At 43.2% G+C, this 24,720-nt stretch overlaps 1 protein-coding gene across 1 annotated transcript in view; it reads right to left on the bottom strand.

The window, feature by feature from the left end:
- Positions 1-24,720, bottom strand: part of GALNTL6 (polypeptide N-acetylgalactosaminyltransferase like 6) — an 884,110-nt gene that overhangs the window by 143,240 nt on the left and 716,150 nt on the right. Inside the window, exon 6 of the mRNA XM_037526440.1 lies at positions 22,111-22,294. Within this exon, the coding sequence (XP_037382337.1) occupies positions 22,111-22,294 (184 nt within the window). The remainder of the gene's footprint in view (positions 1-22,110; positions 22,295-24,720) is intronic.

The raw sequence follows: 24,720 nt of genomic DNA, 5'->3' as shown, positions 1-24,720 counted from the left end.
CGCCCGCTGCTCCCCTCAGCAGTGTACTTCATCAGTCTGCCTGGTCTGTTCCCTGCTCTGGCTCTGGTGGATTCTCTCACCCTCCCGCGCTTCTGACTGTACCCACTGCTCGTATAAATAAATCAAAAATAAATAAATTAAAAAATTAAAGAAAAAAGTAGATGAGGGAACCCTGTGGTCCTGAATGCATGCCTGATGGTGGGCACCTGAAGTGGGTACACCTGGGCTGAGAGACTGAGTTTTTAAGGGCGGCATCATGGGGACGCCAGCAGAAGCTGAGAGAAGGAGAAGCAAAGAAGCAGAAGCAGAACTACAGAGAGCCCAGATAGAGTGAAGACTTGCTGGGGGCCAGCCTCCCGGCCCCCCAGCACCCCTACTTGCCATGTACCTAGTAAAATCTAAATAAAAGACCTGCAAAACCTGCAAAATCCACTGAGGCTTCCAGGACTCTCTTCTCCTTTACCTGTCCTGCTGGATTAGAATTCCTGCACTGTGGTCTTCCTGCCCCTACAACGCTCCATTCCTGCAAGATTCAAAATCCCTGACTGACCTCAAGGGGACCATGGGTACCATGGGAGTTAGGCGGGGGAGAGGCAGAACTCAGGGCTTGTCCTCTGCCTGCCACCCAACCCCCCCCAAGCCCTCTAACCCCACCTTGAGATTTCCAAATGTAGGAAGCCCATTTCCATGTTGTACAAACACATGGACACATGACTGTTAGATTGAGTTCCTGCCTTGGAGGTGTTCCTTTCAAGAGTTGATACAGAAATAACAAAGTACAGAAGCATGGAGAAACCTTACCCTTGTACTCAACGCCGGTGTCAACACTGACCCTTAGAATTCACTTAAAACTGCCTGGTCAACTAGAGAGTGGAGGGTGATCATGAGCACAGAGTGGAATATACTCCTCGCTTCTTGTTATTTTGAGCTACTGAACCCATGGAGATAGTTTTCAGCTCTTAGGGGTTGATTATTCAATCATCGAATTGTCCTCGCTTTCATTTCTCTGGGTGTCATGAAGGCAGCCATTTTCTGTGTGGAATTACCTTTATCATAGGCAGTTGGAGTACAACAGGAAGGAGAGAGAAGTTTCATGTTGAGAAATATCGCTCCTTTTCATTTGCCAGCTAGGCAGAAACTTTGGCCCCAAGTTGAAAGTATGTGTGGTTTTCTTATGACCCTCCGTCTTTTGTAGGTTTATCATCCTGCATGTATTTATGGAATGCCTTCTCTATGTATGTAGGGAAATATCCCTTGACATTACATTTTTTTCTTTTTTCACCTAGTGACCTTTGCTTTTGTATTTGTTCATTCTCTTTTCCTTTCTTTCAAAATATTTTTTTCCCACATTGGCATTTGGGCAAAATAAATGTAAATATCAATAGATTATCAAAGTCACAAATCCCTAGGGAAGAAGCAGCAATTTGTGATCTGCTATATATGACCAAGGCATTGAACTTGACATCCTGAGGCTAGAAAGATGACAAAATCTTATCCTGGACAACATATATTTTCACATTTAGAGAAAATTCTTTATAATGAAACTACTGACATAACAAGAAAGAGGCAGGTAGGAACCCTGAATGTGCCAGCCTCATAATTTGCTCAAAGTTGGTCAAGCTACACTGCTGTAATTTTCCTACAAATTGCTTTGGCACTTGTGCCTTAGATACTGAGAACGATAGTAGGATTTTATATTCTTCCTACGAAAATCAAATGTATATTAGGGTAGAGGCCTTTTCCATGTTTAGATGATCGGTAAAAGTCTTTTTCACAAGGGTACCTTTCCCTAAGTAATCAAGGCACATGATTTGATAATTGATGCATAGGGAAGTGCTTTAATGAATTATTGAAGCACTTGGCTCAGGTGTGTGTCTCCGGGGCACAGAATACAGAATTACTGCTTAGCAATTAGACCATCAATGTTCCTTACCCAGTTGACCATAATTAAAATAATTTTATTCTTGGTTTGATATTGGGAATTAAAACTCACACCTCCGTTCCCTGGTAAAAGATTTTCAAGGCTAATGGCATGAGACATGAGGGTTTTAAAATGCCAACCTGTGTTCTTCCTCAGAATATAGAATTCTTCAATCATTCATGTCTGATTAAAGTTGTATTTGACTAATTGATAATGACTTTTCAATTAGGTAAAAGCATATTTTATTTAGAAATTACATTTATTTACATTGATTTTCCCCTCTTTCGGATGCTTGGGCTTCTGCAGCCAATGTGATGTGACTGCTACAATTCTTAGGAAGCCAATGAAAGGGTAACTGACAGTCATTTCCAAGCCCAGGCTGATATAATCAGGTACCGCGTAAGGTCAGAGTATTATTTTTGAACACTATGTGGGAAACATCCGTAGCCCCCATAAGAACGTCCGTGGAGAAGTTTAACTGGGAATGGACAAGGGAATGAAAGCCACAGTCTGAACATTCTCTTTTCTGGTAGTGGTCCCAAGAGTTTCTCCAGGTGAGGGAAAAATTTATCTCAAGTAACATTCTGAGTGCCCTTCTCTGTCCATCACTGCTGAAGGGCTGTGCTGAATGAAGTGGGCAGATGGACGAGTTAGGACACCCTCCTGCTGTCCACGGGGGAGGAATCAGAAGACAGGGTCCCTCTGGTCTTTTTGGGCCCTACAGGGAGGAGCAGTGCTCCAAAGACTCCCGAAAACAGTAGCCCCAATAGCCATGGACTCACCTTCAGGTAGAAGTTGACTTTTTTTTTTTTTTTGAAAGATATGCATACAAGAACTGGGGTGTAGGCCAGAGGTGTGGGGGGTGAGGGGATTCACCAGAGACAGAGTGGGGAGCAGTACAGGTGGACTAACTGAAATACACTGCTGAGGGGAGCAGCGGGAGAGACAGGAGAGGTCTGCTGCACCGTGTGGGTAGCTCCCTGGCCGGGGATCAAACTCATGCTGCAGAGGCTGGCGATAGCTTGATTGCACTGTGTCTTTGACCCTAGGCCATCAGGGAGGCCCTAGAAGTTGCCTCTTTATTGCCCCAGCTTAGCTCTGGGAGCCAGGGAAGCATCATAGATAATGCTCTGGAGTCCTGAATTTTAATAGGGAATGAGGTGATTTCTATGGAGGCTGGAGGCTACAATTTTCAGGATAACAGTCATATATTCATGGAGACAAGTCTTTGTTGGGGACTCAAGTTCAGTCCTGCCTCACCTCTCTGTATTATTCTGCCATCTCTACAGCCCTAATCATAATTTTGTCTCATTATTGACTCTTTCCTTATTCACTTCTTGACTAGGGTAAGTAAAATCACTTCCTTCTGGCTGCGCTGTTCTGGATTGTGTATCCTGCCACCTGAGATCTGCTAACAACACAGATGGGATCATAGAGGTTGCCTCTCCAAAGCTTCCTATGGTTTTATCTAGTGAAGAAAACCCAAATTTTTAAGATTAGATTTAAATGTACCATATGTGGATTCTACTCGGTGGTTTTGGTTTTCCCACTGACAGTCACACGCCACAGAGCCAGCAGCCAGGCTGGCTAGGTCACGGATCTGTGCCCGTAGCGGGAACTGCTTGACCTTTCTCCTCTATACTTTCCAAGTCTCCTAATGCCTCCAGGTCCAAGCCCAGGGTCCACAACCCCAGCTGGCGTTTTCTGGCACCACGTTATATAAAGTAGTTTTTATCCGGATTATTTTGTGAGTAATCAGTGCTTCTTTCACTGGCTCGCTCTGCTATAAATTCCTTTTCCAAGAGAAAAGCCTTCACTACAGAATTAAAGATGAAATGCTGTGAAGGCAGTTTATCGATCCGGTGAACTTGGTGAGGCACCATCAGGAAACTGCTCTATTATTCTCCCATCATCATATTCAAATGCTTTTTGTCAGGTTACCTTTCCTGCCCCAAGCGACATGTTTGCAGGTCCCAGATGTTCAGCCAGAACAGCTCCTTCAGATACTACCGAGTATCAATGAGACAGTCTCACACTCTGATCAGAAATCCACGCTTTGGGCTTTCATCCAAACCAAAGCTTCTCCCTCTACCCAGGTCAAGGCACAGTCCAGGGAACAGGTGGAGCGGACGGGCCTTTCTCTTCACGCTGCTTCCCCTTCTTTCTTCCTGTGGCCTCTGGCTCTCCTGGGGATGGAGCAGGGTCAGAGGAAAGGGGCCAGTGGTCATTTTTGTTTCCTAGCTGGTGCCATGGATTGGTGTCTTGCTTGTTGGAATTCTGTCATGGTAGGTGCCCCCAACTGACTCACACATGCTCCTTCTCCACCAGAGTTTTTCTGTTGTGTGTGCGCATGTGTTTGAGTATTGTGCATGTGTGTACGTGTGTATATGTGCATATGTGTTTGAATGTGTGGGCAGGTGCATGTATGTGTATGCACATGTGTGTTTGAGTGTGTAGGTGTGTGCATGTGTAGGGTGTTACCCACTAGCACAGGGATGCCTTTCTGACCCACCAGTGCCATCAGCCTTGGCAGGCGGTCTCCGTGGCAGGCAGTTCTCCTGCAAAGAGTCTTTCAAGGAAATTGCAAGCCTGGTTTTCTACCCACTTGGCCCAAGAGGAATCTCCCTGTGCGTGTCCTGGTAGGTAACAAAAGTAGCCAAACACAGGTGTGGCCCCAGTTGTCTGTTCTCATCTTGCCATCACCGGCTGCTCCATCCACACTGCAGCCTCCAGGCTCCGCCACCCAAGCACACTCAGCAGCCTCTCCCGGGCCTCCGCGCACAAGGGGTGTGTGCTGGGACTCCTTTGCTTGCTGATGGGGGGCAATCCAGATGGGCACATGCTTTTCTAAACAGAGAGAGAACGCCTATCCCCGTGATGCCCCTCCTCACAGGGGCGGTCTGGGGCCCTTTTCTCTTAAATTGGGCCGTGGAAAAGCAGATTCCACCCTTCTTTCATTGATGTTGAGCATCTTTCTCTAGATAGAGGGAATTTTTTGCTATTATAGCTAATAAAAAAAAAAAAACCTTCCAGTTTTGAGGCAGTGACCCCCACCCCGTGGAACTGGGCGACCTTTCTAATACTCCGTCTTTGAAGAATGGGTTGTAGCCGAGATCATCACAGGACGCTGAGTCGGGGGAGGCCCTTGGATGCCAGCCTTTTTCCCTGGTTTTGAGTGACCCACGTTGCCATGGAATTCTCCAGTTGTCCTTTGAGAACACTGGTTAAATAGCATTTCCTATGAAAAGAAAGAGACTTGGAAGTTTTGGGCTTATCTTCTGTTTCATCATCTTGTTGATCATATGAAGGAAAAAGGGACTAAAGACCCATTTCCTTAGGTATACGGTGGATATTACAACACTTATGAAGGCTGCTCACGGAATTGTTAGGAAGCGACATACAAATCGCACATGAAATTACTTTGCAAACTGGAAATCTCTAGACAAATGTAGGACGTCATTATTAATAATAGCGGGAGTATTTTGAATGTTATTTGAAGTAGTATTAGGCCATTTCCTTTGGCAGCATCTGAAAAAAAAATTGATGTCTTGGAGAAAATACCTACAGAAACATACATATCTTTCTCTAAACTTCCTGATGTGTCGAGAAAGATTCATTTTGGCAACGAAGCATCCAGGTGCTAGAAGGTAAAGGGCTGCTTTAGAGATGCATATTTTAGATGAATTGATTTAAACAAAAAACTTTTAAACACGAAATGCCTAGTAGTGTCATATTATAGAAGGTGTTTCCTAGGGGAGAGGAAAGGCAGACCCACACCTGACAGACCTTGGTTGAAGAGTGATGTGGGCTGGCTGCTTTGAGGAACAAATCAGGGTTTATTGGTCAGGGTGTTATTAGTCATTTGGTAGCCTGGGAATGAAGAAAGTAGATGGTGTTGAGAAAGAGGAAGTGCCTGCTTAATATTCTAGCTGAAGGCTGGTCCTCTCCAGGAAATCCAGTAAGAGATGGTTGCTATGGAAGTGAAGCCCCTCTCAACCCACTCCCATACCATCCCATAGCCATAGGAGAGCGTCAGGGAGAGGCACCTGGCTGGGCCTGCTGTGTCTCCCGTTGAGGAAGGAGCTTCCTACAGCTGGCCCAGGTGGCTAGGCAATTGATGGTCTTTGCAGGGCGTTTGGAGTCTCTGCAGTCACTTTGCAACTCTGCAAACACGGTGGTGATTTTAGCATAATTGCACCCCATGAAGTTAGGGTTTGTTTCTGGAGGGGATAATAAAAGTGTTAAGTTAGAAAGCTCTTGAGAGTCTCCAAAAGCATCAGGATGGTCCAATTTAGACTATTTCAGCCAGCAATGCAGCCAAAGAATATTGGTGGGACGACATTCTCTCCACAGTAAACCCCCAGTTCAGTTCTGTTGAAGACCTAGGGGTAAGGAATTAACTTCCCATGATTCCCACACAAGGTCCTTGAAACAGGTAGACTTTCGCATCGTTGATTTCTGACAACGGGTAAATATTGTGCGTCTGAGCAGGGTCAGATCTAGACGCGGATCTCAATCTTGCCACTTAGTTGTGTGACTCGGAGCGAATTATTTACTGTCCTCGAGGCCCCATTTTCTCATCAGTGAGATGGAAATAATAACAGTTATCAGCCACAGGAGGGTTGTGAGGCCTCAGGTCAATACAAGTGAAAGATGTAGGGGGTAGAACCGGCAGTCAGAGGTGGCGCAACCAGTGACGTGTTGTCATTATGATCAATCAGTTGGGTCTTGGGGTAGTTCTGTGTGTCCTCGGGTGTGGGCGACTCGATACATGAGCATCTCTGGTGTGCATTCCTTCCTGGGAGGGAGCAGGTCCTCAGAAGACAGCCCCCCAAGTCACTTTAACCCTGCTGCACTCAGGCTTGTGTCTCTATGCTGTGGCTTAGACCTCAGCGACCACCAAGATGCTCCTTTTAGGAACACCTTGTGCCATTTTTTTTCAAGGGAATCACCCCAATCACACCCCCGAACGGCTAAGCAGAGCTGTGTGCACAGCACCCACTGCAGCTGATCACGGAGTGCAGCAGGTGTTACCATCTGTCTTCAGCAGCGAGGGGTGCAAAGCACAGGGGAAAAGCCTAACTTTTCTCCCACCTGCTCCTTTGGGCTCTCAGAATGGAGCCTCCAGCCTGCAAGCCTGTCCATCCGAGGGCCCGTCAGGGAGCCAGGCGTTCCGATTCCCAGTCTTGTGTCTACATCCAGCGCACCAGACGCCATCTCCAAATACCGCCCTACACTGCCCCTGACAACCCCTGGATCTAGTTTTTCTTCTGTCCCCACATTCTTAGGAGAGATCTGCTGAGATGTCAGAAAGATGTGTCACTTCCTCATCTCACGGATAAAACATGCCTCCTTATTGCTTGATGATTTTTACAATGAAGGTTTATTTTGTACTTATTCAACGTGGATACTTTGCACATTTGACCTGGAGGTTATTTGTCTTAATTTTCAGCGTGGATTATCTTTAACTTGAGAGTCAAAACTTCCTTTGCAAAAACTAGGATTTAGAGGTTTGGTCAATGTGCTTTAAAACTATTCACCTTCTATTCCAGCAGGTGGCAGTATAACACAAACAATAGTCTGAGGATGCCACATTTTTGCGTATTTTAGGCTCACGTTAGCATCCTAGTCACAGGTGTCCCATTCGGACTGGATTTCCATGATTCTAAATTTAAAGACAAGCGCTTTTAAAAGGTTTATTATATCAGTTGTCTTTCACCTGCAATCATTCTTATATACTTTCTCAGGTGGGAAAATTTAGCCCTAGCTATACGTCAGACTTTATCTCTAACTTGAAAATATAAAACAAAAGAGGATCTTTAAGAAAAACTCTCTAACTGTTTCAGTATATGTATTAGTCTTACTTCATTTTTTTTGCCATTTATTTCATTATATTATAGTAAGGCAAAATTATTTGTGCTATGATGTTATCTCAATTGAGAAAGTTTCCTGTGAAATTTCCTTGAATGTGTAAGTTCCAGATGTGTGTCTATTTACTGGAGTATGTGTCTTCCAGAGTTATTTCAAACTTCCAGAATTAGTTTATTTTTTAGACTCAACATAGTTTACAGAATTAGATTAGTTTTAGTTTCTCAGAATTTAGTTATCCATAACTTTTAGGAATTTCTTAAATAAAACTGGAAGAAAATAGTCATCAGACCAAGATTAGTTACATGTGAGATGAGCCATAAAATAGTTTTTGGGGTGTGCCTAGTTAAAAATTTGAAGACTAAGAATCAAGGATTAGAAGCCTGTCAGCAGCCAGCAATCTCTTGTGAAAGGACATTTGTATGTACTGCCGATTATTCCCCCAAAAGACAGACTAGTTAAGATGCTTAGTTATGATTTAATACACAGTTCCAGTTATGGGATCCAATACCATAAAATTGTGGGTAAAGGGCATCAACTGTTTGTGGTATCCAATACCACATGAAATTTCTTGTGTGTAAATATGCATTTCTATGACTTGAGAGTATTTTCTCATCCTACAGCTAAAAAAAGTTCCTACTATGGATTTCAGCTTCTAGCTCCCCTTTGACCAGTAAATATTTTAACTTCTCTTTGCATTGTACTGGTAAAAAAAGTAGACAACAGACACCAGAGCCTGAGAAGCAGTAAGCAACCCCCCCTCCATCGAGGGGTGGGTAGAAGGAAAGATCTAGCAAGGGGTGTCTTGCAAATACTGATTTCTCACTTCTTGCTTCATCCAGTGAATTCTTATTTAGTAGCTGCCATCAGCGTATCAGCTGCGGGTGAGAGAGACAGGCTCTTGGCTGACATTCTTTTGGACGGAGGCCTATTTCTCTCCCTTTCCCTTATTACTATCTCACACCTGTATTCTGCTTTAAGACTTATTTATTTACTTATTTAATTTATTTTTTGGAAGTAATATTGGTTTAAAGCATTACACAGTTTTCAGGAGTACATTATACCTGCACATTGGTGCACTATGTATCTGTATTATGAGGTCACCACCAAAAGTCCGTTTCCATCCACCACCACCAATTGATCCCCTTATGCAAGTTACCCACCCCCATTCTGGCAACCATGCCTGGTAACCACCATTTTGTTCTTTTTTTTTTTTTTAAGATTTATTTATTTATGCACAAAAGAACTGGGGTACAGGCCAGAGGTGTGGGAGGTGAGAGGATTCATCAGAGACAGAGTAGGGAGCAGAACAGACAGACTGACTGAAATTCACTGCTGAGGGGAGCAGTGGGTGAGACAGGAGAGGTCTGCTGCGCCATGTGGGTAGCTCCCTGGCTGGGGATCGAGCTCGTGCTGCAGTGGCTGCGGATAGCTTCATAGGTTGTGTCTTAACCCCTTGCGCCAACAGGGAGACCTCACCATTTTGTTCTTCTGGTCAATGAGTTTGTCTTTTTATTTTTCATAAGTGTGAGATCATAGGGATTTGACTTCTCAGTCTGACTTACTTAGCATAATCCCTTCCTGTTTTTGAAAATGGCAAATTTCATCTTTTTTTTTTTAATAGCTAAGTAGAAGTATGCGATTGTGTGTATGGATGTGATATATAGATGGAATATACATAGTACATCTTCTTGGTCCATCATCCATCGATAGGTGTTTAGGGTGCTTCCACCCCTTGGGTACTGAAAATAACGCGCAGTGGATGCGGGTGCTGCAGCTCTGATTTAGTGCTTCTCTTCTTCGGGTAGATGCCCAGGAGTGACTAGCCGGATCTTGTGCTATTTCTATTTTTTTTTTAATTTTTAAAATTAAAAAATAATTTTCTTACATTGTTATTCATTTTTGGACAGTATTTGATTTCTCCCCGTGCTCCATTACCACCGTCCCTTGTGCTCTCCCCTCCAGTGCTGAGCCTACTTTTTCCCTCTCCCCCACTGGATGCCTCAGGTCTGCGATCAACTTGCAAGTTTTGTCTTTTTTCTTTGTTTGGTTTCTGTATATTTTCTATATAAGCGGCACCATCTGTATTTATCTCTTTCCTTCCGGGTTATTTTGCTTCGCATAATCCCTTTCAGCTCCATCCATCGTGCTGCACACTCAGTGATCAAAACAAGACATATTCTTGCTCCTTTGAGGACTCCGTGCTGTTTCCGCAGTGGCTGCACAGGTTTTCCCTCCTGTCGGGAGTGACTGTGGGTTCCCTTCTCTCCACATCCTCGCCATCACTTGTTTCTTCTAAGAAGGTCTTCACAACACTTAGATGGGTAGTGAATGTCTTGCATTCTTCTCTCTCATGTTGTCAGTTTTCTCCCGTAGTTTCCACCACATGCACACACAGAGGGGAGACACTGGGGATCTCCCTGTGCAGACAGAGTGGAATGAAGTATTTTCAAACCCAGGAGCCAGGGGCCTGCCAGAGCCAGGGGAGGGGCGGGCCAGGTCCCTCCCTGCAGCTGTCAGAGGCACCACACTGCTGACATCTTGACTTTGTACCTCTGGCCTCCAGAACTATGAGGCGTAGCTTCTCTCTTGCATTATGTGACTCAGCCTATAGTACTTTGTTCCAGAAGCCCTAGGGAACTAATCTGACTTTGGGGTCCATTTTCTTGGTTTACTGCATGAGAGATCTCTGTGACCTTCACTTCCAGATCCCCAGCTGGGGCTCTCAGCCCCATGCATTCTGTTGTTCTGTCCTTCCACTGAATTTTGAATTTTGTTAAATGTTCATGAAGATTCTTGTTCCTCTTTCACAGAAAGTGTTCTAGATTTTGGATGAAGATTGACTTTGTAAACAAGAATCTTTGTTCCTTTAAGTTTAATTGTCCTGTTAGTTTATTCTTTTTTTCCTTTTTATATTGACTCAGTAAGTTATGGTAATCGGATCAGACTTTTGAAGAAACAACACTGATAGATTGCTCGGCTCATCTGTCTGTCTGGAGGGTGGTGTGGGATTCCTCAGTGGGAGTGGTTCTCCCCTCCTGGCCAGGCTGACTGTGGGTCCCAAGGGAGCGGTATTGTGGTAACAGGCCAGCTTCCCTTCTCATGGGGTTTGGGTGTAGCAAAGGCAATTGGCATAATAAAGAGAGTTAACTTGGGGCTTCCCTGGTGGCTCAGGGATTAAAGACAGCTCTATCAGGCTGTTGCCAGCCACTGCAGCATGAGTTCAATCCTGGCTGGCCAGGGAGGTGACCCACATGGCGCAGCAGACCTCTCCTGCCTCGCCCACTGCTCCCCTCAGCAGTGTATTTCAGTCAGTCTGCCTGTTCTGCTCCCCACTCTGTTTCTGGTGAATTCTCTCACCTCCTGAACCTCTGGCCTACACCCCAGCTCTTGTATGCATAAATAAATAAACCTTAAAAAAAAAAAAAGAGAGTTGACTGAGGTTTGGGGCACTTCAGTACACTTTCTCCCAGCAGAAATACATTTGTTTTTTTCACTCAACATCTAATATGTGGATCAATGTTTACTTAATTTGTTCCCTATTCTAACATGAAAGATTGCCCTGAAAAATCTTGTGTAATGGGATAATATTTTTGAAAGAAATTATTATTAAGATTTTTTTTTTCTTTTAAATTCTTGCTGCATCTGGACTTCTTCCCACTGGAATTGCGTCTTCTATTGCATTACAGGGAAGCAAACACCACCAGAAATAGGAAATTCATTGCTAGCTTGGTTTTGAAAATAACATAGTCTCAAAGAGGCAGAGCTTTCATTTGCAAAAGCAGTGGTGTGGTGAAGCAGGAAAAGAATTTGTTGATTCCAGCAAGACAAACTTGGCAGACTTTGACCCAGTTTTCATGGTGGGAGTGGAGAGAGGAGATTCTGGGTCAGTTTTAGGATTCCAGAACAGGGAGGCATTGGCCTCACTTCCTGCCTCTGTTCAGTCTGGTCTATGGATGATACCCTACAAATACTGTGAGCATTCTCCTTAGCAAATACCTTTTTCTGAAACACTTGTGGCCTCTTATCAAAGATATACAGCCTTGTGGAATTACTCCCTCTCCTGAGCTTATTGTTTGTTTCATTCAGTCAATAAATATATATTGAGTTCCTGGTATATGTAGGTACTAGTGATGCAATACTGAAAAAATTAAATAATACCTCCCTCCCAGCCCTCATGGAGTTTCCATTCTAGTATCAATGTTAATAATTATTAAAGGAAAATAAAAGGAATATTGACTTTAGATGGGGGGAGTGGGCCTTTGGCAGTGAAATCACATGAAAAAACAGCTGACTATAACCCAGCCATGGGTCTAATAGTCTTATCTTATTGGAGGGGTGGTAACTGCTGTGTGACCAGCAATCGGTTTGTTAAGTTCTGCCAAGCGCTGGTATGGTGCTGTCCTGAGTAACAATTGCTAACTGGGCATAAAAGTGGCAGAGTGAAGCCGTCAATGGTTGAAAGGACTGGTAGATGGACAACAGATGTCATCAAGTGTGTAAACTCCATCCTTCTTCAACACATAGGAAGTCACTGTTAAATCTTCAGTGGTGCAGGTTTCTTGGTCACTCTTAGATGGCACTGGAGGTGCAGAGGGGATGACTGATCTGCTTGGGGTGCTAGGGATGAAGACTCAGTCTCAGATCTAGCTATGCAAGAGCTAACTCACCTGGCAGCTGTGAGGTGAGACCTGGAAGGAAAGTCAGAAATCCAAGTTCAAGAGGAAACGTTGCCAAAGAAACAAGGGTGTGGAGCAGTTGAACAGAGTCATGGTAGGATTGGGTGGGCAAGACCTGAGTCCCACTGGCACGATGGTTCAGACAGGGATAAAAATCTCTTTACCTCAGAACAGAGCACTAGGACCCACCTCCTTGCAAAATAGCTTCCCCTACCCACTGGTGATTGGGTGACCCCTGATGGAAGTGGTGGTAGCAAGAAGAGATTCAGAAGTCCAAACACATGGTCAGAAACCAGAGAACGTGGACCAGCCCAGGAGCCAGAGGTCTCAAGAAAGTAGAACCAGGAAAGAAGACCAGGGAAGCACAAGTGGAATTATGGCAGTGACTGCTTGTCTAGGAATTAATTTTGTTAATATTATTCTGGGTGCTAAAAAAGGAAACGAGCAAGAGGCAGCACATGGCCAGGCAAAGATCATTCCCACTGCCAAGGGGGGCTGTAGGGTAAGTGAAAAAGTATCAGGCTTTCCTGCCCTCTCACCGCCCATGCGCCCTCAGCCAAGCCTCATCCCCTCCACATCAGCGCATCCCTGCCGGAGACTTAGAGTGCAGTTGGTAGTGGTGGGAACCCACTTTCAACAGGACCCATCTTCTTTGACCTGGGGGCCTTCGGTGGTCGCGAGAAGAGAAGCCAGGGTGGCCAGGATGGTGTGGTGTGGTTTGGGATGGTTGCCTGACAGAGGCGAAGAAGTCATTGTTTCTGGTGAGCCGGTCCTGACAAGGGAAAAATAGTCTCACAAGCCCTTGGTGTGAATTGTTGATCAGATGGTGACTGCCTCCCAGCCTTACGAGGTGCCGCCAAAGGCTGGGGGAGCAAGCAGTGGGGAGAGGTCTTCAAAGCCGAGAGATGCGTAATTTACAAGTTTGCTTTGCAGCATCTCTGCCGCTGTCACAGCATGTTCCTTAGCATTAAAAAAAATCTTCCATGGGGCTTCATCTGGGCTTTAAGGGAGATTGATTTTATTCAATGTTTTCATTCGTTTTTGAGACCCTTGAGCCATTTTCTGTTCTTTTACTCTCAACTCTCTGTAGATTAGGACACCATTTAGAAATTCGACAGTATTTTTCCCTAAACATTTTGTCCTTTTGCGGTTGTCAAATATTGAATTAGATCTTGTTATAAACATACCAGAAGCTGGCATTGTTGACATTTCCCTTCATTAGGAAGAAACTGAAAGCTGACATTTTCAACCTATCAGCTCGAGTTTGGTCTCCCGATAAGAACAGAATGGAGAAGGAGCAATCTGTCTCCCTTCCTGCTCGTATTACAGACACACTGTGAAACATTAATTGATAAAATGACTTCGCTTAATGGGTATCTAAGTTTCTCTTCAAAGAAGAGGAAAAGTATTGATTAACTCTAGGATTTAAAGTCTGAATGAATGAAAGTAGGCATTGATTTGAATCCTATGAGATTATTGATTAAACCTAAGGTTTGAAATCTGCATGAATGAAAGAAGACATTGATTCAAATCCTAATTTTGCCTGTAATTAGTTAATTTTGTTGGCTCTCACTTACTTTACTTGGAAAATGGGAAAAATAATAATAGCTTTACCTCCACCAAAGGATTCTTACAAGGTGCCAATTAGATAATGTAGTGAAGTATTTTACAAATTGTGACACACAAGACAAATGTTAGTTTTTACATTACATACTACATAGGCTTAATGAGATAGGTTGTTGGGTTAGACTAATTGAAGGATATTCAGAATAATGCAAAGTTTAGGTAAGATTTGTGGTTATAGTTTTGGAGAGTTAGAATCCTATTTCACTCTCCTGGAGTTGATCACTAGACAAAATTGATGAATACATTTCCAGCCTAATTCTCTCAAAAAGTGGAGACCACAGTTTCAAAACCTCAATCGCAGAGCATTATCTGATTGGAAGTTGAGGCTGAGGCAGCTAATACAACAGTCGTGGTATCAGTTTGGTTTTCTCAAAAGGGGGACAAAGTTTGGAAACAATTACTTGAAGATCATATCAACATTCAAAAGAATAATGACTGAACTACAGAAGTAGTGGGCCAATGACCCAGACCCAAATTCTAGTAGAACCTGTTATGTGTGACCCTAGATTAGTCATTTTGATTCTGTCTACTTTTCTTCTTTTTTAAAAATGATGTTGAATTGTCTCTAAGGTTTTTTTCTAACTTGATGGGCTTAGGATTATTTATACCTTTTTTTCCAGATTCAATTAGATTCTAAACTTAAATTTAGCATGTTGTGTTTGTAACCCAGGAGAGACTGACTTTCACCTGATTTGGCATCAGTCCTTCCTGACATTTCTGCTTAAGAGAATCAACAAGTTCTCAGGGATCTTCACTCTGTTCCTTGGAAGAACCAAGGAAGACACAGTCAGGAGACTTAGTAAGATGTTCTACTCCCGCGTAACAGGGATAGAACCCAACTGGCTGTAATGGAGAGGTGGAATTGTATCCACAGTGGCACTGGCTATGCCTCTCACTCTGGCTGGCAGAACCAGCCCACATGAGTCTGCTTTTAATACTTAGATCCCTGGGGATCTTCTGTATTTGAAGTGCCCACCTTGAGATACCTGGCAGTGGGTCATTGCCATCACAATCCATGCCCTGGGGGTATTTCTAGCCCCTAACAGATGCAGACACACTGAATCCAACTAATAATGTCTATGGACACAGGGGTTCTTGAGAGAATGAATGAATATTTGTAGCCTCTGAGGTTTTCTCTCTCCAAGTGAGATATCCTTATTTTTAAAATTTTGGAAGTTGGTGGTCTATGTGAATGGAAAATCAAGTATATCAGTTCTTGCTAGTACAGTCCTTGCTATGTAGTTGTTTAAAAGGATTCCCTTCATGATGATTAAAACTGTATGTTTTCAAAGTCTTTGAGGAATTGTCAAGCTGTGGTTAAGGAGGTCTGGCAGAGTAGAAGTAATTTCTTCACAATTCAAAGATGGGCTAAAGGTGAATTCTGAAAAATATTGTGAGTACTTAGCAAAAAGAAACATAACCTCTCTAGGAATCAGTGCAAATTCCCTAGAAATTAACTTCATGGTTGACAGATTCATGTATTAGGACCTGAATACATGATATGTTAAGTAGACCGTTTCATGTTATCCTTGTGAAGAAGTTAGAGAAATTTGAATGTGATTGCAGAGTCAAGTGAATATATATGTTTATGTATGTAAACATAAAGATTATTACTCAAGTATCTTGTTTCAGTTTTATCTGTGAATTTATATAACAGTTATATTATTGAACATGAACTTTCACAGGATTCTACAGGGCCTGGGGAGAGAGAACTAGAGATAGTGAGCCTGGAAAAGAAAAAAATGTTTCCCTTTTCAAAACCCTTTTGGGGGCCTAGACATAGTAACTGTTTTCAAATAATTTTAACCTCTCTACCATTGAAGAGGAATTAGACACTGTTATGTCTCAAATAGGACAATTTGGGATGGTAAAGGCAGAATTTTCTTAATCCAAGGGAAAAGGTTTCTATTAATCAGTGTGATAGAATGGACTGTTTTTGGAGGGAGCAAGCACTATTTCCCGACTAGTTCTAGAAGCAGCTTGTCTTAGACGTTGTCTAGTGTTAACTTTTCTTAAAGGGAATTTGGACAAGATAATTTCTTCTGTTCCTTTTTAAATATTGAGATGCTGCCATCAGGTTGAAGAAGTAAGTTAGAGGTCAGAAAGCAAACAGACATCTTTCCCTTTGTGATTTGATGAAAGGAGCTTATTATGTTTTGTCATAGAGAAAAGGCTTCTGTTCAAAAAATAAATAAATAAATAAAGGGGCCTCCCTGCTGGCGCAGTGGGTTTAGTGCTGCGGTGTGGAGCTGTCGGCAGCCTCTGCAGCACAGGTTTGATTCCTGGCTGGCCTGGGAGATGCCCACATGGCACGGCAGACCTCTCCTATCACGCCTACTGCTCCCCTCAGCAGTGCTTTCAGTCCATCTGCCTGTTCTGCTCCCCGCTCTGTCTCTGGTGAATCCTCTCACTCTCTTGTGCCTCTGACCTTTACCCCAGTTCTTGTATAAAAATAAATAAATCTTAAAAAAAAAAGAAAAGACTTCCATTCAAAAATGCCCTGCATTAGAGGTAATCCAGGAACATGAATGCCTTCTAAAAGCCTGGAATAACAATTTCCTTAAAGAATTATATCATGATAGAAGCCATTGGAAAATACATTTTTTTTTCAAAAGACAAGAATACTTATCACACGTACCTAGTCCAGTCAGAATTATGACTGCCATGTGGTCGTCTACACTTTGGATATTGCATTTTCTCTCATTCTAGGTTTTAAGTATAAATACATCTTTTCTTTGTTTTAAAGTTATCTAAGAGTTTTCTTTTTTTTAAAATAAAATTTATTTTTATTTTGTGTAGAAGAACTGGGGTGTAAGTCAAAGGTGTGGAGGGGTGAGAGGATTCACCAGAGACAGAGTGGGGAGCAGAATGGACAGATCTACTGAAATACACTGCTGAGGGGAGCAGCAGATGAGACAGGAAAGGTCTGTTGTACCATATGTGGGTCAGCTCCCTGGCTGGGGATCAAACCTAGGCTGTAGCGGTGATAGCACTGAGACTTAACCCCTAGGCAACCAGGGAAGTTTCTCGGGGTTTTTTGATCCCCATTTTAGAGAGTTGGTAGATTTAGAACTCTTTTGACCATGCAACCCATACTAAGAAATACAGTGTATGCCGTGACCCAGCCTCATATGTACATTATAACTGATATAAAATATTTGAGAACTGCTATTTGTATTTACATGCCAGTATAATAGTCTGAAATTTTCAGTAGAACTCATTAATAATTAAATACTGTTCATGTTCCATTAATTTTACAGGACTCACAGATTGAAGAGAATGTCTAGTCAATCTTTCGTCCCTGAAAACACAGTGCTGGCAAAATAGAAGAGAAAATTCTGGTCTGGTCACCTAGGACATTTGATAAACTTGCTGCAGACAGATCACCTCTGCACTCACATTGTAGGAGAAGGCCCGGGGCTTGTAACCCATTTCCACACTACTCTTTAGCTCCTGTCATTCTTTCCAGCTCTACCATCCTGCCTCCTCCAAAAAGCCACATGCCCCTCTGAGTGGCCTCTCAGAACACTGAACGAAGAGAGAGCTCTGGGCAGACTGTATTCGTTCGGTGCATTTTAAAGCTTTACATCAAGAGAAGCAGGTTTAGCCTAAAGCGTGTCTGTTTCTGAGCGTGTTCAGGTGACTACTGAGATAATGGAATTGCTGATACTCTGCTCACAGCTGCTTGGTAACCATTCTTTTATTATCAGGAAGGCAAATGCAGTTTTTAAGATCAAAGTGGACACCTCCTGGAAGCTCGATTTATTACAAAAGGCTAAAGTGTCCACGTTCCTAGGAATCAAAGGGAGCTGAGCAGAAAGGAGTAGTATTCAACAGACAGATGGGGTTTTGACAGGACAGCAGCCTCCTAAGTGGGCGACAGGAGCAGAGGTAATTGAATTCTGCACGTTGCCAACTCCGTGAGCTCTGGGGTTGAACACGGGGCCCGAGCGTGGATCTACCACAGCCCGGGTCTGCTTGACAAAAATTTCAAGTGTCAGTGCAAGGACTGAGAAACTTTTATAATTTGCACCATTTGTGATTCCTTGGTAGTGTCGTGAACTCATTTCTGCAGAAAGTGGGGGCCCCCTCTGTTACTACACTGTTGTGGGGTCAGTCTCTGGCATAGGCTCAGATAGCTTTTTCCAATGTGCTCAGAGTAGGCTCCTTGCAATGGGCATCACCTTGCTGTGGGGACCAGAGGTCAGTGGGGCTCCGTGGACATCTGGATGTCTGTCTGCATTCTCAAAGAATGCAGATTATTTTAGGTTAAGAGCAGTAAAGACCTTGGAGATTTTGTCCTCAGTCCTTTTTCCTAGTCAATGAAGAAATTACTGTTTTACCTAAAAGAATGTAGTTTGGGGGTATCATCTAGGGGTAGGCTTATCCTCCCTGATAATCTCTTCACTCTAGATGTAAAGAAGAGGTCACCCCCTTCTTGTCTGTCATGTAAAGTCACCTCATCTCTGTCCTTGATGCTCCAGGTCCATGAATCCAAGGAAAACATCCCTGGTTCATTCCATTATACTTGAGAATTTATAACATGTGAATTCTCCACATGTATGTTGTTAAACTTTGGCCTTTTCTCCTGCTAATCTGTCTGCTGTTAATTTATCTGTCCAGAGTCAGAAGAAATCAGATGGGGTGGGGAAAATTTCCCTTGCACCCCAACAACTACAAGTAGATGTTCATTATAATTTAGTCACTATTCCAGAATTTGGAAAGCCATTTTGACTTTTTAAAAAAGATTTATTTATTATGCATACAAGAGCTGGGGTGCAGGCCAGAGATGCAGGGGATGAGAGGATTTGCCAGAGAAAGAGTAGGGAGCAGAAAATGCAGAGTGACTGAAATACACTGCTGAGGGGAGCAGTGGGTGAGTCAGGAGAGGTCTGCTGCGCCATGTGGGTCACCTCCCTGGCTGGGGATTGAACTTGTGCTACAGTAGCTGTGGATAGCTTCACAGTACTGTCTTAACCCCTTGTGCCACTAGGGAGGCCCTGGAAAGCCATTTTGGATACATTCTAGTCCTAAAAACATGGCAACATGGGAGAGCAGCACCCGCACTGTGGCTACTGTCTTGTCACCTGCCCTTAAGTAATGTAACAGGGTAATCCCCAGGGAAATGGGAAGTTCCAGGTTTCCTGCAGAGTAGGGAGAAGCTAGAGAAGACTGAAGGAGAGCAAGAAGGAGACCTGGAGGAGGCCCATGGAATGGAGAGACTTGTGAGGAAGCTGCCCTTGCTTCTCAGCCTTGGACTCTCACCAGGGACGTGGGGGACATTGAAGAGACAGAGGTGCGGGTGAGAGACCCCTGGGGAGGCTGACAATGGCAGACTTTATCTTGACTTGTATTTTCATTTTGCTCCTCTCCTTCCAGACTTGTCTCGCTCCTTTTGCCTCTTTCTGTTGGATCCCCACCAGAAGGTGCCCTTGACTCATGGCAAGCTCTTGGGCCTCAGTGATCCTGCTCTGACCCAGTCCTGTTTGGTTGAGCATTTATCCATGAGGGGATGGGTAGCTTTGGGTGTTTTGTGGTAAACGATTTTAAGTATATTCTTTCTCTTCTCTTCTCTGTATTGCACACCAGTTGTATTAAAGTTCCTTTCCTTTGAAGGTCCTATGTATACTAAAGTATATTTTGTCTTGAGGTGGCACATGACATGGCAGAACCCATTTGAAGCTGGCAGGTTTGGGGACTCTGGGGTGGCCTATCTCCTGTCTAGTAACAGTAACAATTTTACCTGTTCCTCGTCCTTTTTATCCTCTCCGTAGCCCCCAACTTGGCTTTAAATCACATCAGAAGCCAAGGCTTTCAGTGACTCCCTTTGGGAGAAAGCTGAAGAGCTTCTGTCAGCTGCACCCACTTCAGGTACTTACTAGAAGCTCACACTAAAAAACTTTAGTAGCTCTGAATAGCCCCCAAATCTTAAGGGAAGCATTTAGAAGAGTAATAAGGGACTTCATTATTTCTTCTCAGAAACACTCCAGCAATATGAAAATGTGAAGAGGTCTACCTTCTGAAATTCTGTATACTTAATGAAGGTGTTTCATATCACTGGAGAAATGATTTCTCTCTTTTTTTTTTTAATCAGGCTAATGTTTTCTAAAATCCCCTTTGATTTCCCCAAGAGTTTGTCTTTTCAGACTAGAATTGGAGGAAACATTTTCCTGTTGTTTATTGTAATTTAAAATGTTAGCATCTGTGATATTGTGATTTATAATAAGTATATATTTGCTCTTCAACCCATTTCTGGCACAGAATTCCTGAAATCCTTGGATTTGTCTATGTGATGAAAAGGACAGCGGTGTCTCTTGTTAGGTTATTAAGGTGATCTCTGGAATGCATCTAGCAACGGGTTTGGTTGCCAGGAGAACTGACCTGTGATGACATGGCTGGCAATTTCAGTTGCCCCTTCCCAAACCTCTGGGGGAAGGGAGAGGATCTGGAGGCTCAATGAATGACCAGTGGCCAATACTTAAATCAATCATGACTGTGTAATGGAGCCTCCATAAAAACGCAAGAGGAGAGGGTTTGAAGAGCTGCTGCGTTGGTGGGTGCATGGATGTGCTGGGAGGGAGGTTTACTCTGATAGGTCACAGGAGCTGTGCCCTTGTCCCATATCTTCCTTTATGCATCCTTCCACCTGGCTGTTATTGAGTTGCATCCTTTTCAAACCAACCAGTAATTAGTAAGTAAACTGTTTTGCTGAGTTAAGTGTACTGTTCTAGCAGTTAATTGGAGCCAAGGAGGGGATTGTTGGGCCCTCCAATCTGTAGCTAGTTTATTATAATTACAGGTGATGACCTGGACTTGCAGTTGGCATCTGACTCTGTGTGTGTGTGTGTTTTCTTGTACTACTGAATCCTTAACTCGTGGAACCTGACAAGTGTCAGAATTAAGTTGATTTACAGGACACCCTGGGTCAAGACAGCCTGGTGTTGGGATAATTGCTTGGTATTGTGTGGAAGTCTCCCCTTGAACATATGTTGAATTGGATCCAGGAACCTAAGGGAGTGCTGCAGAAGTGGTTTTCATGCTTGAGAACATCTCTTCTACAAACTTTATTGCGCATATTATTGATAGAGACAATGCGGATTTAATGCATCTAAATGCACTCTTAAAGAGTGTGCAAAGACTTGATTGCAGGCATTTTTCTAGTACTAAGAAATATAAGTTTTAAAATTAAAAAAATTTTAATGAGATCAAAAGGGTGCAATGGGAGGAATTGATAATAGTATGCCCTGGGCAATCTCTAGACAAACTTTTGAAAAGATTCACCATTAACCAATAATGACCGTTATGATTTGCCAAAGTAAGTGACATTTTGCTTTCCTTGACGTGTACACTTCCCATGTCCACATTGGAAAAACAAAGAATTTAACTTTGTAGGAATCAGTAGATAATTGTAAAAGTCCTCTCTTTATAGAATTTAAATTAGCAGCAGGGCCATCAAAGGTTATTTACTCTGGATATATCATTTTGACTGGATTCCCCAAGTTTTATTGATGGGAGCACCTTCTCGGGAGCACTGCCTTCCCTCATTGAGAGGCAGTTCCCAACAGGCACAGATCATAGGCTGCAATGCTGTTTCCTATTTTATGTCAAGTCCCAATTAAACCAAAGTGTAATAGTGAACTGAAAGAATCCTTAAGGGAACAGTAAAAAGAATAGAGAGACCTGAAAATAAACGAGAACTACTCAGAGAATCACTACATGGGAGAATATGCATTCCTTCTCCATACATTTTCTGTAAAATCTGCATTTTCCTGATTCTCATCTGCATACGTGCTCTCGCGCTTAGCAGAGTTTGAGGAGGGGTGATCCATGTATTCAGCACAGCCTGCAATTTTCTACAGCACGTAGGTCAGACCTTTCTCCAGTATTTTGCATATTGTTGCCACCTGTTTTGGGTCATTTTCTTAGCGATAATTGCCCTCGTGGGTCTCGAGTTGATACACCTGGAATGAGTTACCTGCCCTCTCTCCCTTGGCCCCTCCCTGGGCTGCTACTCACTCAAAAGGGTCGCTGGGATCTGCCCTCTGGAGCTCTGGAGGGATGGGGATTCTTTTGTAGTACATTTCCCAGTCGAAGGCGCCTCGCATGGCATCCCCAGCTTGTGCCTCATACCCAAAGTGATTGTGGTCAATGACATCGATCATGGGGCACACGATGGTTTTGTGGTTTAGTGCAATTTGGTCTGAAAAATGAAAGCACAAAAATAGGAAATGACAGGCCTGTCTAGGTCATCTATCACTTTGCAGCAGAGAAGCCAAGAGCTTGCTATGGATGTGCCGCGCAGTCAGCCTGGCTGCCTGTGGTCATTAGAGCACTTGGCGGGGTCTGCTTGAAGGCTGGACTTAACGTGGCGGGACAGTGATTAGATACAATTAGTGTCTCTGTGTTTGCCTTTAAGAAAGTCATGTGCCAGACAGACTTGGAAGAACCATTTTGCTTTACCTCTGTCACATTTTTGCTCTGGCCTGTCCCCAATCTGTCATGATACAGCACATCCAACATGCATGGAGTATAACCGGTTCTTGTGTTCCTTCAAGCATACAGCTGGGGCCTGCTGAGACAATACTGGCCTGTTTTCTAGAGGTTCCAAAAATGTAAATATTTAACTTCATGTCTTTTTTTTTTAGCCTCTGATTTTACGGTGGCCTTGATTGCTGTCCTCCCCAGATGCCGACAGATCATCCACAGAATTCCTTGCTCTCACGCTTACCAGAGATTTCATCAAGTCCTATTTTGCTATTGTTCTTTGCTATAGGCTCTGCTTCTCAAGGCTGTATACTTTGATCTCCTATCGTATCCAGAAAAATATTAACAATATGGCTATTATTATTCCTACTACCATTAAATTCTTGAACAACTACTAAGTTATTTGCAGCTATGTTATTTCTAATTGCCCTGGTAAATCTGCGAGGTAGTTATTATCATTCCAAATCTCAAATGAAGAACTTGAGTTCAGAGGCCTTAAAAGGCGTGTCAAAGGTCACTCAACTTTGGAGATCAAGACCGAGGATGCAAGCCTATGTGAAGGATGCAAGCCTACATGCAAGCCTATGTAAAAACCTTGCCCTTCTGGCTTGCCATGGGGCTTCTCATGTGGCAGAAAGGGGAGCTCTTTTTCAGTTGCATCTCCCCCTTCTCCCTTTCCATGTTGATATCATTATTGTGAGGCACAGGGAACTGGTGCTGGCACATGTGACTCACCAAGAACAGCTACAAGTGAAGAATTTTCCCCCTAAGAATATGCATGGAACAATATTTGTTATAACAAACTAGCCCGGTCTAGTAGAACTTTCATTAAGCATGAACTTCTGCTTTCTGGTTATTGGGGAGACCTTGGTTCATGGCATATGGAAGAAAATATATTTAAATATCTTTAAAAAAGAAAAAAAAATCTACTGTCTAGAAAGAATGAGGTTTGGTTGTTTCAGTATTGTTATTTTAATGACACCGATGTGGCAGGGTGTGAAAACTCCAGCATCTTGTGGCATCTCTCCTAGATCTCTATGCCTTTTCTTTCATTCAGCCCTTCATTCATTCACATTTCACCAGCTATAGATTGAGTAGAAATCATGTGCCTGCCTTGGTTCTAGATTCTGGGATTATAGCAGGGAATGGCCACTGCACGAAAAATCTCTGTCTTCAGGAATGAAGCAAAGACAGTCAATATACATGATAAATAGCTAAGTGAGACGTAGTATGTTAGAAGGTGATAAATAGGATGGAAGGAAAATGAGGTGGAGCAAGGGAAATGCTGAATGCTGGCATGTGGAAAACATTGCAATTTTAGATAGTATGGCCCCATAGGCCTTGGAGAGCCTGGGGGTCACCTCAATCTCATTTCAGTTAATTAGCAGAGAGAGACCCCTCCCTAGCCCAGCACTATTTCAAGTTAATCTCCACCAAGGGCTCTAGGAGCATCCATTTTCACCTGGGCAAGCATTACAGTGGGTTTTAATCTTTATCTAAATGGTATTTCCCCCTGGATGTCTTTGACAGAGGAGAGCATCATTGCAGTGTCCAAAATATTTCTTCTATCACTTCTGCAGATATTTTAGTATTAAGGTCTCAGTGACTTTCTTCAATCAAATTCAGAACCAGGTTGATTTACAAGTTCCTTGACCAACAAGGAGTCCCAAGGTGACCCAAAGAGAATGAGTCTGTTAAATTAACTGTCAACTTTCCCTTCAAATTTCCTTCCAGCTCTCATCCAGCCGCACTAGCTGGGGTGAAAGCAGCATGACTAATTTCTCATCTAAGGCTTGTGCCTACATTTCAATTTCCAGGGATCAAACAAACAGACTCTTAATGGGAAATTGAAATTCAGGTATAATCCCAAGGTGAAAAATGAACCAAGAAACAGCGTGGCTCCGCCCGCTTTTTCATTTTGGATGATGTGTTGGACACCGATAGAGGAAAATAAAACAGATAGTGATCCTGAGCTTGAATCATTTCTTATCCATCAGGCCTACAGGAAATGAAATGCTTTAATGAGAAAAAGTGGGTTTCTCTTTACTCTCTGTCTTTTTCTTTTTTTCTATTTCTTCCCCCATGCAGATTCAAATGAACAATCAGGGGCTCAATAATTGGCATTTAGGGATTGCTCTGCTA

Source organism: Talpa occidentalis, unplaced genomic scaffold (genome assembly GCF_014898055.3).
Source record: "Talpa occidentalis isolate TD23 unplaced genomic scaffold, MPIMG_talOcc4v2.1 talOcc4.4, whole genome shotgun sequence".
In the NCBI taxonomy this organism is placed as follows: domain Eukaryota; kingdom Metazoa; phylum Chordata; class Mammalia; order Eulipotyphla; family Talpidae; genus Talpa; species Talpa occidentalis.
The sequence above is the reverse complement of the archived record's forward strand: the minus strand, read 5'-3'. Positions and strand labels throughout refer to the sequence as shown.